Source organism: Neoarius graeffei, chromosome 19 (assembly GCF_027579695.1).
Source record: "Neoarius graeffei isolate fNeoGra1 chromosome 19, fNeoGra1.pri, whole genome shotgun sequence".
In the NCBI taxonomy this organism is placed as follows: Eukaryota; Metazoa; Chordata; class Actinopteri; order Siluriformes; family Ariidae; genus Neoarius; species Neoarius graeffei.
This window is the reverse complement of record NC_083587.1, coordinates 20539937-20553051: the sequence shown is the minus strand read 5'-3', so window position 1 is coordinate 20553051 and position 13115 is coordinate 20539937. Positions and strand designations below refer to the sequence as shown.

At 42.6% G+C, this 13115-nt stretch overlaps 1 protein-coding gene across 4 annotated transcripts in view; it reads right to left on the bottom strand.

Annotated features, from left to right (window-relative positions):
* Positions 1–1052: 1052 nt before the first annotated feature.
* The window catches only part of LOC132867099 (uncharacterized), a 30275-nt gene continuing 18212 nt past the window's right edge, over positions 1053–13115 (bottom strand). For 3 of the 4 annotated variants that reach the window (XM_060899828.1, XM_060899830.1, XM_060899829.1), the window contains exons 5-8: positions 9030–9281; positions 6895–7002; positions 6564–6800; positions 1053–3418 (exon numbers count right to left, since the gene is read on the bottom strand). In XM_060899828.1, coding sequence (XP_060755811.1) covers positions 2088–3418; positions 6564–6800; positions 6895–7002; positions 9030–9281 — 1928 coding nt within the window. In that variant the 3' untranslated portion in view covers positions 1053–2087. The remainder of the gene's footprint in view (positions 3419–6563; positions 6801–6894; positions 7003–9029; positions 9282–13115) is intronic. The other variant, XM_060899831.1, reaches the window with a different exon arrangement.

The following is a 13115-nucleotide window of genomic DNA, read 5'->3' as shown; positions in this document are numbered from 1 at the left end:
TCTCTAGCCGCTTTATCCTTCTACAGGGTCGCAGGCAAGCTGGAGCCTATCCCAGCTGACTACAGGCGAAAGGCGGGGTACACCCTGGACAAGTCGCCAGGTCATCACAGGGCTGACACATAGACACAGACAACCATTCACACTCACATTCACACCTACGGTCAATTTAGAGTCACCAGTTAACCTAACCTGCATGTCTTTGGACTGTGGGGGAAACCGGAGCACCCGGAGGAAACCCACGCGGACACGGGGAGAACATGCAAACTCCACACAGAAAGGCCCTCGCCGGCCCCGGGGCTCGAACCCAGGACCTTCTTGCTGTGAGGCGACAGCGCTAACCACTACACCACCGTGCCGCCCACTGCCAGCTCTTTATCCCAAAATAATCTCATCTCATTATCTGTAGCCGCTTTATCCTGTTCTACAGGGTCGCAGGCAAGCTGAAGCCTATCCCAGCTGACTACAGGCGAAAGGCGGGGTACACCCTGGACAAGTCGCCAGGTCATCACAGGGCTGACACATAGACACAGACAACCATTCACACTCACATTCACACCTACGCTCAATTTAGAGTCACCAGTTAACCTAACCTGCATGTCTTTGGACTGTGGGGGAAACCGGAGCACCCGGAGGAAACCCACGCGGACACGGGGAGAACATGCAAACTCCACACAGAAAGGCCCTCGCCGGCCACGGGGCTCAAACCCGGACCTTCTTGCTGTGAGGCGACAGCGCTAACCACTACACCACCGTGCCGCCTCCCAAAATAATAGCGCACATTTTTTGATGCCCAGTTAATTGTCCAAATCAATGGAGCAGATTTGAGTTTGTGCTTGAACCACTCCTAAGACTGAACAGAATCACTTCAAATGATCAAAACAGTTCGTCACAAGGTAAGGTCATGTTTTTTTCACACATTCCAACACAGTTCTAAAACTGCTTTTTACAACATCTTCATTTATGTTTTTTTTAAGTACAATCATGATCTACATACTACATAGATATTATTATAGCTGAACTTGCGCTGAACACAGTCATGACTTGAAAATACTGCTTAGATTTGTTGAAACTGACATCATCAAAATATGCCAAAATTATTAGAGTGCCAGAAAAAACCCTCAGACCCCAAAGGGTTAACTGCAGAGAAAGAATTTCACTGTGCTGTAATGTCTGTGACAAGTAAAGGCTTCTAATTCTAAAAATCTAATCAGAAATGTTCTGTAACCATGTGGTTTTTTTTTTTGTTTGTTTGTTTTTTTAAATACACAGAAATAAAATATGAGAATCAACAGGAATTTGATTCACTTTTACAAAGGTGAATTTTGAAATGATGTATACCCTAGATCTCAGCCTCGGCGAGTCACATGGTAAGTTACGTCGCAGTCTCGAATTCTCTCGCCTAATTTGCACTCTGAGCCCGATATTTATTTGAACCTCGGAGAGAGTAAGATGGCAGCGCCCAGAGAGGTATTATTTTAAAAGATAAACAATCTACATGTGCTGTGTGGATATTACCTGTCAATATAAAGGAGTTTTTAATTTTTGGGTTTTGTTTGGCTTTAAATATTATGTGGTCAGTGTCGTTTTGGCAACGACAGCAAAATGATTTTGAAAACAAGTGTTTTTATTGCCATTTTCCTGCAAACAAATTGAAATGAAAGAACATTATTAAATTGTCTTCATTAGAAGTAATTGAGTATAATATTGTGCAAATAAAACAATTTAATAAAATATCAAAATATTTGCCCTCTGGTGCTCTGAAACAGACATTACAGGCAACTTAAGTATCACTACTAGTTAACTTGGTCTGATGGCAGCAGATGCCTAAGGTTAGCTAGTAGCTACCGCAAACATGGTTAAAATGCCTAAATGTATATCATTTTTAATTTGTTCAGATTTGCCTTAGAAATAAAAAAAAGCCGTTCTTTAATTCTGTCGGCTATCGTTTTATGCTTTAAGTTTTGGTTCAGGCACCATTTAGGCACCAGCACTATGTTCAAAGTATCATTTTAGCACCGGTATTGGCAAAACCCCAAACGATACCCAACCCCTGTGATCCGGGCGTGGAACTGCTTTAAAGTGCAGTCTCAAATCACCTTACATCCTGTCTGGGGCGTGGCCCACAGCCTCCCTCGTCTGTATATAAACTTTACTTCGCACTCTGACTCTGAGGTCATGATCATAAAACAGCAGCCTTGTTCCTGGAGCTGTACAGAATATCTCAGCGCTATACATTGCAGTTCCTCCCACCATCCACTCCCACTTTCTCGAATCCACATTTTATCATCCTCCTCTGCTAAAACCTCTCCGCCTAAGCTGTGAATCGCCCGTGATCCTTCCTCGCTGAGCCGGGAAACGCGCACACAACGAGGTTTGTGAACTTCATAGCGCCCTTTGATTTTCTCGTAACCAAGGTAGTTCAGACGCACCAGAAAGGAAGCTGGCTCGGATGCTTTGAAACAAAAGACCTCTTCCACACCATCATCAATGGCCACTGCCCCTCTGGTGCTGTTCACCGAGATCAGCCGTGGTGACCCGAGCATCTGAACGGACTCCACGATGAAGTGGAAACTGTGGCACTCGCTTGGCTGGAGATAGCACTTAAGGTTGGACAGGGTCTCCTGATGCAGCTGCATGAGGGGGCCCAAGCCCAGCTGCGCAGGATTAAACTCCGTCAGCGACATCAAGCGGTTCCAGACTCCTGCATCAAAGGCCTGTGAGTTAAAGGCAGGTCCAGAGAGAACAAAACGGATGTGCTGGGTGATTTGAGCAAGGGAAGAACTTTCGAAATTGCTAATGCTCCTTTCTGCTTGCACTGTATCTAACAGTCGTGCAACATAAACACACACCTCTCTGTACTGGCGAGCTTGAGGAGTTGCGTCCTGCTGCGTAGAGGCAGCCACCACACTGTTTAGAACTTTCCGGATGGCCCGGACTGGCACGCCCTGAAAAGATGTGACCCTGTGAAGTCGGGTCCAGCAGGAATACAAGCCCTCCACAGGACCTGATGGATGGAGACCAGCATCTAGCAGGTGCAGGTCCCTCAGAATTTGTGCCAGAACCCTTACACTCTGGAGCAAGTTCTCAGATCCTCCTTCACTCCAGCACTGGTCCAGCTCCTGCAGGAGTGCTGTGTCCAATTGAGCACAGCCATGCAGCTGCTGAAGCATCGCAGCCAGGCCACCACTGGGCTTCAGCTTGGGTTCCTCCACAGCCTCGGCCAGGCAGTCCCACACCAGGAAGCTGAAGATGGTCCATAATGTGCAGTCATCACCGCAGTCTGCACTGTGTATGTGATCCTGATCACGCAGATAATCCCAGGAGGTTTGGAGTTGACTGTGGCTCCCACTACGGAGGAGAGCATCCGCGTCCTGCAGGAGCCTCAGGCACAAACAGCCTCGCTCAGAGAGCTGCACGTCTGGAGAACATTATAAATCTTATTGAGTAAATTAATAAAAGCGGATGAACATGCATAGATAATGAACCAAATTCACTACTAGGGCTGTTCATTTGAAAATTGTGTTGCTTCCTTAAACAAAGAAAATTGGATAGCCGAATAAGCATTCCATTTGAATTTTACTAACTGATTGACTATTATAATTAATCGATATCCACAGCAAGTTATTTTTTTCTGCTTGATTTTCCAAGGCATGATTTGGATTGATATCGACCATCTTTAACTTTATTTTACAGTTTTGCTGAATATATTCTCACTACACAGGGTATAAAATAATGGTGTTACAGACCCTGTGTAATGAACTATATTCTCAATAGGATGACATTTGAAATTTTTTTTTTGTATTTAATTAGAAAACGAAGTGAATAACAGCACTAAATTTAACAGTTATTCCAAGAAATTGAGTTGTATATGAGCTGATAGCCGACAAGGTGCGTAGCACCGAGTTAGCTATAAGCCATGTATGATGAGATTGAATGAGTGGAATTAACTGTTTTATTCTCTCCACATTCACTGGATTTTGAGAAACGGAGCATTTTCATTTTTTGCAAATTCAGTAAATAAAAACTTTATACAAAACGTCTGATAAAATAATTTCGCTGATGCGGACTTCTTAAACACCATTCGATGGCTGCGCAAATTAACTTTAGTGTTTGGCTTTTTGTAGAAAGTGCCGTCTTGTTGTCGTGCCGAGGTATAGAATAACTTTAGATGTTTATTTAATTCTTCCTTGGACATTTCAGTTCTGTAATTTTCAAACTTCTTTAAGCTTTTGAACCAGTCTCAAAAAAATTCAACAAGTTTTAATGCTTAAAGGAGATACGAAGAGCCGTGGCCTCACTTTCGTTTATAAATGCCTTGAGACCTCAAGAATGGAACAGGAATAGTTTTAAGTGCTAACAATAAATCTAATATAGTAATTTTTATGATTAAAAACATTTATATACCTGTAGGTAGCGGTCTGAGTGAATGACCTTGATGTCCATAACGTTACCGCAGGAAGTCTATCGGGCTCATCGCCATTTCCGCTATACTAAAACACAGAGCCGACTGCAACTTGATCCTCCATTTTGAGCTAATTTATCGCCATGCCACGTAGATGTGTTGCTGGCAGGTGCAGCAACACGACAGAAGGTGGATTTATGTTGCATTCATGGCCCAAGAATGTTCAAACTGCAAAAATTTGGACGCGTTTTGCGAGAAGTTCACGAGCACATTGGGTGGCAACGAAGTGGTCTCTCCTCTGCTCTGCACATTTTACTGAAGACTCGTACGAGACCTCTGATCTGTTGAGGAGCATTGGCTATAAGCCCGTATTGAAAGAGGGTGCAGTACCAACAATTAAATAAAACTACAAGCAAAGGAAAGTCTCATCTCATTATCTCTAGCCGCTTTATCCTGTTCTACAGGGTCGCAGGCAAGCTGGAGCCTATCCCAGCTGACTACGGGCGAAAGGCGGGGTACACCCTGGACAAGTCGCCAGGTCATCACAGGGCTGACACAAAGACACAGACAACCATTCACACTCACATTCACACCTACGGTCAATTTAGAGTCACCAGTTAACCTAACCTGCATGTCTTTGGACTGTGGGGGAAACCGGAGCACCCGGAGGAAACCCACGCGGACACGGGGAGAACATGCAAACTCCGCACAGAAAGGCCCTCGCCGGCCACGGGGCTCGAACCCGGAGCTTCTTGCTGTGAGGCGACAGCGCTAACCACTACACCACCGTGCCGCCAGCAAAGGAAAGTATTTATTACTTTTTAAAAAAGGAAAATAAGTTCAGTTGCACCAGTCCTCCTGGAGTGTGAGCCGAGGGTTGTTGGTAAAACCTGGGATGGAATGGGACGTGACCTATCGCTCGGGCAGTGACCTCTCCGCGGTTGTTGCTAAAACCGGTGATGTCCTGTCCCGGGTTTTAGTAATTGCCTGAGCCGAGAAGTAATGGCGGAGTACTCAGTATGGAGAAAATGGAGAATGAGTGGACCAGCCATCTGATTTTTCCGCTGGATATTGCTGCCATCTCGCCCTTACGTGAAAGAAATGAATGAACGGAGAACTGAACGAACAACCGAAAGTCAGATTGTTTTGAAACAATCGGCCACAAGCTTGGCCTTCAAGAAGCGAGAACACAGATGGGTAAGCTCCGACTCTCATTTGAATATAAAACAACAAAAACAACTCATTGTTTACCTGCATTTAGATTAATACATGTAACTTGTATTGTGTTTAAGTTACCGATATAAGATTATTTAATTTGCTTCAGAATGTGATTGTCTCAGTTCATCTGATTATTTAATTAGCCTTTTATGTTTTATCAGTGAAAATGCATGCATGTAGCTGTATGTTGCATAAGTTATAACACCTATCTTGTTTTAATGAGAGTCAACCCACAATTAGTGAAGTCACATCAGTCTTAGTTGAGCAAGTCGGTAACAATATTTCTTACTTTCACCATAAATTTTTATTTATACAGTATGACTTTGGTCTATAGCTGTCCAAAGCCTTGGCCTTAAAACCGGTTACCGCTGTGACGTCACGCGCTCAGGGCTGGCTGGCTCAGCGGGGAAGCTCGAATGCCAACTTTGCTGTTTTTTGTGGTTTTTTTAAACTCTCAAAAATGTATTTTTTTTAATTCCCATTTATGCAGTGTACAAGAGTCAAGGATGGAGATACTATCCACTCAAATTTATTTAAAAATAAAAGGTTCTGCGTATCTGCTTTAAACATGAAGAATCTACACAAACTGGCGAAATGACAGGAGCAATTTGTGAAAAATGCTATTATAATAATTTTGAAAAAAAAAAACGTGTTCTTACCATCAAATATTTTTATTCCATTTTTTTTGTATTTTTGGGGGGTTTTGGTTTTGAGTAGAGTTTTTATTTCATCCTCAGTTGGTTCAGTAACACATTCTGTGGTTTTGTTTTTCTCTACTCACGGTATATGAGCTGATAGCCTAGTAGTGGAGTAGCCAATCAGAGTGCGCGATTGCTCATATCCAGTGAATGTGGACAGAAAAAACATATTAAACATTAAAATATGGATGTTTTGCCTTTCAATCAGCAAACATGAAAATGTAACATCTATATTGTTGACCTACTTCGAATCTCAACTTCAGCCACTCTGCTGAGGAGCCGGTCCGCGTCCCGAGTCTTTTCCATGAACAGAGCCACCAGAGCCTCCAGCTGGGCTGCGTCCTCTAAACTCACGCCCTCTAGAAGACACTCTTTGACTGTGCGACGTGGCAGACCCACTGCAACTCCCAGCTCACACACGTTCAGCCTGGCCTCATCTCCTACAGCCACACCTAGCTGAGCTCTCACCTGCTGCAGTACTCCTGAAATAAATCGATCAATAAACAAAGCACATTTGTATGCATTGTAACCTAGGATGTCATGATCGAACCGTAATATGTGGGAATATTTGCTCACCTGAGTAAGCCAGGTGTCCTGCTGTTGTGCCTTGTGTCTCCTCTACTGCCACGCCGACACTGTCGCCCTCTTTGCTGTTCAGTGACAGATCCTTTAACGAGCTACTGACTGAAAAATAAAAATGTCAGTCATAAAACTGTTACAGGTCCTCTTGTCAATGTAAATTATTTCAATTTGGTTTTATAATATGGACAATCAAATGTGTGTGCTGGCCTGAATGGAATCATGAAATCATTTATAAAAAGTGGTCTGATAAAATAAATTTCCCGCATAGGATGTAAACAAGTTGAAAATGTCACTGGAAAATCATGAAGATTGTTTCTGTTTCTGTGAATCTCATACAGCTTAAAATCTTAATCGCACCATCTGAAAACTGCTGGACACGTAGATGCTAGACAAGTAGATGTTATTGCATCATCAAGTACAGTGGTGCTTGAAAGTTTGTGAACCCTTTAGAATTTCTATTTCTGCATACATATGACCTAAAACATCATCAGATTTTCACACAAGTCCTAAAAGTAGATAAAGAGAACCCAGTTAAACAAATGAGACAAAAATATTATACTTGGTCATTTATTTATTGAGGAAAATGATCCAATATTACATATCTGTGAGTGGCAAAAGTATGTGAACCTTTGCTTTCAGTATCTGGTCTGACCCCCTTAATCGATTGGATTAAGGTCAGGACTTTGACTTGGCCATTCCAAAACATTAACTTTATTCTTCTTTAACCAATTTTTGGTAGAATGACATTGTCTTGCTGCATGACCCACCTTCTATTGAGATTCAGTTCATGGACCGATGTCCTGACATTTTCCTTTAGAATTCGCTGGTATAATTCAGAATTCGTTGTTCCATCAACGATGGCAAGCCGTCCTGACTCAGATGCAGCAAAACAGGCCCAAACCATGATACTACCACCACCATGTTTCACAGTTGGGATAAGGTTCTGATGCTGGAATGCAGTGTTTTCCTTTCTCCAAACATAACGCTTCTCATTTAAACCAAAAAGTTCTATTTTGGTCTCATCCGTCCACAAAACATTTTTCCAATAGCCTTCTGGCTTGTCCACATGATCCTTAGCAAACTACAGACGAGCAGCAATGTTCTTTTTGGAGAGCAGTGGCTTTCTGCTTGCAACCCTGCCATGCACACCGTTGTTCAGTGTTCTGCTGATGGTGGACTCATGAACATTAACAGTAGCCAATGTGAGAGAGGCCTTCAGTTGCTTAGAAGTTACTCTGGGGTCCTTTGTGACCTCGCCGACTATTACACGCCTTGCCCTTGGAGTGATCTTTGTTGGTCGACCACTCCTGGGGAGGGTAACAGTGGTCTTGATTTTCCTCCATTTGTACACAATCTGTCTGACTGTGGATTGGTGGAGTCCAAACTCTTTAGAGATGGTTTTGTAACCTTTTCCAGCCTGATGAGCATCAACAACGCTTTTTCTGAGGTCCTCAGAAATCTCCTTTGTTCGTGCCATGGTACACTTCCACAAACATGTGTTGTGAAGATCAGACTTTGATAGATCCCTGTTCTTTAAATAAAACAGGGTGCCCACTCACACCTGATTGTCGTCCCATTGATTGAAAACACCTGACTCTAATTTCACCTTCAAATTAACTGCTAACCCTCGAGGTTCACATACTTTTGCCACTCACAGATATGTAATATTGGATCATTTTCCTCAATAAATAAATGACCAAGTATAATATTTTTGTCTCATTTGTTTAACTGGGTTCTCTTTATCTACTTTTAGGACTTGTGTGAAAATCTGATGATGTTTTAGATCATATTTATGCAGAAATATAGAATATTCTAAAGGGTTCACAAACTTTCAAGCACCACTGTACAGCAACTTATCAGGTTCCAGTATGAAAATGCAAATAATACAACACGGATTTACAAGCACAAAGTGGATGTAGCGGAATGAATGAATTTTTTTAACTCCAGAATGATCAGTGTTTTCGATTTAAACACTCTTTTAAACAAGGAAACCATTTCATTCAGCTTCAGTGCTGTAAATCACCTGCTCACACACATTACAGTTCAGCTGCTTGTCACTTTTTGTAGGAAAACATTTCACTTTGTTCTGTGTCGGAGGACTGACCCGCGACCTGCATGTGACTCCTTACTGTTTATGTCCTCGGCGAGCTGAGGGTCTTCGTTGTACAGCGCCATATAAAAGTTCTTGCATGCTGACTCTCCTTTATTCAGGCAGATGGTCAGCAGGATGTGGGTCTGCTGCATGGGGGTCGATGCCCCCTGGATCCGCTCCAGATCGAACTGTGTGAGGGTGCTGCTGGAGAACAGAGCCACAGACACAGGCAGCACGGAGAAGCCCAGGCGGCTGCACAGGCAGGAGAACTGAGCCTGCAGTTTCCGCTCTGAGAGAAGCCAGAAAAGATAAAAATAAAAATTACACTGGTCAACAATTTTTCAGAAGTTGTCTGCTTCAGAGATGAACTTGGCTGTTTGTTGTGAAATTTGGTGAGTTGAATTCAAATATGACAATTAAAACAGCTGATTGGCTACAGCTTCCAGGATATTTAAGATTTTACATTTTATACTTATGTACATTGTGTAGATGGTAACATTTTAAGTATAAATTGTAAACCTAGGTCTCTTCATGTGTTTATGGTTGGTTGACATGATATTTCACCTGTTCTTTTTCTGTAACACTAAAAAAAATCAGCAAAAAGTTTATATAAATAAAATGTATTATGAACCAAATGGGGCGGCACGGTGGTGTAGTGGTTAGCGCTGTCGCCTCACAGCAAGAAGGTCCTGGGTTCGAGCCCCGGGGCCGGCGAGGGCCTTTCTGTGCAGAGTTTGCATGTTTTCTCCGGGTGTTCACAGTAGCTGTTCACAGTAGCAGCAATTTTGACCAGGGGTGTCCAAACTTTTGCATACCACTGTAACTAAAGCAGGCTCTGGTAAACTTTACAAATCCAGGATGCATCTGTTTCAGTATCTGGTGGCTTCTGGTGGAACTAACCTCTGTGCATGTAAGCATCTCACAACAAGTTATTTCCTTCCTTGTTCCTTATTTTGAAAAAGCATATAGAAATGTCGACCAAAAGTATATAATACCACATCATCTGTCACACGGGTCAACAAGGGATGCGTCCCTCAGTGACCAGTCAGGCTGAGTTCGAGAAGTATGCGTCTGGCTGTGACAGCTTGTCCCTGTCCACCAAGCGATCAGGTACTAGAACAAAATCCTTGAACGATGCAAGTAGAATTAAAATGAATAATATCCGAATCGCCACAAACAATGTTCAAAAACTACAGGACGATATCAAACTCGCAACCATCAAAATCAGCAAAAACTCTAAATATTGATGTGCTAGCATTACAGGAAATGAGGAGTCTGGAACATCCACTGGAATAATGGTGCTCGATGATGAATCTCTGAAAGGATGGCAAATAGTATGGAGTGGTTACAAGAGAAAATCCGAACACGGGGTTGGCATAATAATTTCTCCTCTTGTAGTGTTGGAAGATCATAAGGAACCCCGTATTGCAAGAATAATTTCAGCTAACATCACTATCGAAGGCATGAGGCTTGCAATTTTAAATGCATACGCACCTACTGACTCAACAGTGTCGGATATTATGAAAGCATCATTCTATAATGCATTGACCAAGGAGGTTCTTGATCAGAACCTAAAATATAAGATTATTACACTTGGAGATTTCAATGCAGGGCGGCACGGTGGTGTAGTGGTTAGCGCTGTCGCCTCACAGCAAGAAGGTCCAGGTTCGAGCCCAGTGGACGACGACGGCCTTTCTGTGTGGAGTTTGCATGTTCTCCCCGTGTCCGCGTGGGTTTCCTCCGGGTGCTCCGGTTTCCCCCACAGTCCAAAGACATGCAGGTTAGGTTAACTGGTGACTCTAAATTGACCGTAGGTGTGAATGTGAGTGTGAATGGTTGTCTGTGTCTATGTGTTGGCCCTGTGATGACCTGGCGACTTGTCCAGGGTGTACCCTGCCTTTCACCCGTAGTCAGCTGGGATAGGCTCCAGCTTGCCTGCGACCCTGTAGAAGGATAAAGCGGCTAGAGATAATGAGATGAGATGAGATGAGATGAACCAAATGGCAAAAAACAATTATATATAAGTACTGAATAGGTTTAGTCCTTATTCAGTGTGTACTCAGTGCTTTTTGACAGCTTGTCTCTTGTATTCATGAAACGGAGCATCTCTTGTCAAGCTTCCATGGATCACCTTCCATGAGGAGGATGGGACAAGATCCTTTTGACAGTCACAGAACATGAAAACGCTAACATCGCCTACCAGGAGATTCCATTGTTGTAATCTGAAGCCCAAGAGGCTCTGCCTTACTCTTGGGTCATTCCAAATCCCTGACAAGGTCATCCAGTTCACGTTGTGTTGTCAAGACCAGAAGTTTCACACTCTTCTTCTTCATCTGACTCAAATGAGAATGATTATGGTGCGTTACGAACAGGCGTGCTTTTCTGCCGTACTGGGTGTAGAGCTGATGGAATGTCTGGATCCTCTACAGTCCACTTTTTCTTCTTTGACAAACCTTTCCCAACTGGGGCAAATTGTTGATATGATCACTTGGTTCTCTCCAAGTCACTGGCCCTGTAGAAGGCATGGATTTCCTTTTCCTGTTCAACCACTGGCAAAGAATTTTTGCACAGGTGTCACAGCATGTGTGTGGGGCCCAACTCTTGTCCTGATCTCCAATTTTGTAACCAAAATAGAAAAGGTGGCAGACTTTCTTGATTACAGCAGTTACACCACCATTCAAAAGTTTGGGGTCACTTTGAAATGTCCTTATTTTTGAAAGAAAAGCACTGTTCTTTTCAATGAAGATCACTTTAAACTAATCAGAAATCCACTCTATACATTGCTAATGTGGTAAATGACTATTCTAGGTGCAAATGTCTGGTTTTTGGTGCAATATCTCCATAGGTGTATAGAGGCCCATTTCCAGCAACTCTCACTCCAGTGTTCTAATGGTACAATGTGTTTGCTCATTGCCTCAGAAGGCTAATGGATGATTAGAAAACCCTTGTACAATCATGTTAGCACAGCTGAAAACAGTTGAGCTCTTTAGAGAAGCTATAAAACTGACCTTCCTTTGAGCAGATTGAGTTTCTGGAGCATCACATTTGTGGGGTCGATTAAATGCTCAAAATGGCCAGAAAAATGTCTTGACTAGATTTTCTATTCATTTTACAACTTATGGTGGGAAATAAAAGCGTGACTTTTCATGGAAAACGCAAAATTGTCTGGGTGACCCCAAACTTTTGAACGGTAGTGTATACTGTACTTCTGTGATGCAAAAGTCACTTCATCACAAACATAGCAGAAGTTATCTGCATTGTTCATATAATTATGAGGCATCCATGCTCACTTTGTCTAAACAGATAAATCAAAAACTTAATCTCGAGTGCATAGCACTGTATGATTTTTTTTTTTGAGCTGATAATAGGGCAGTTTGTTCAGCAGTGATGCAAGTTGACTTACTGTATGATTGCATCATCGGTGACTTCTAGGAATAACATGAGATCATGTATGATGCAATACCGGCTTCAGATTGCGTCATTCATTGTTTTGCCAAAAAAGTAAGTACTATCCAAACCCAATCATAGATTTATTCATAGAGCCAATCCTGAAAACTACAGCCAATGAACAATTTTAAGTTTCATTTTCATTTTTAGCGACCCAGAATTAGTAAAGTTTGACCCTATTTATTTTGGAAGCATTTTGGCTGTAGACCAGTGTTATTTGACTGCCGTTTTTTATACGAACACTCACTGGCCACATTAATAGGAACATATGTACACCTGATCAGTCATGAAGTTCTACAATCATGTCGCAGCAGCGTAGTACAGCAACAGCACGCTGCTACTCAAACCCATCCTGCTGGGCTCATCGGAGCGGTGACAACGGAGTCACACTGAAGCCATGTCATCTGGGATTAAGTCCCTGGTGAGTTGGACCAAGGCGAACAGGCAGTTAATGACTGTGCTCTGGCTACATTGGCATGCAAAAGTTTGGGCACCCTTACTGAAAATGCCTGTTACTGCGAATAGTTAAGTGAACAGAAGATGAACTGATCACCTATAAAGGCATAAAGGTAACGATGACACATTTCAGCATCTTCTGCAAGATTTGTGTATTATTTTTGTTTTGTACAATTGGAGAGTGAAAAAAGAAAAGGAACACCATGCGAAAGTTTGGGCA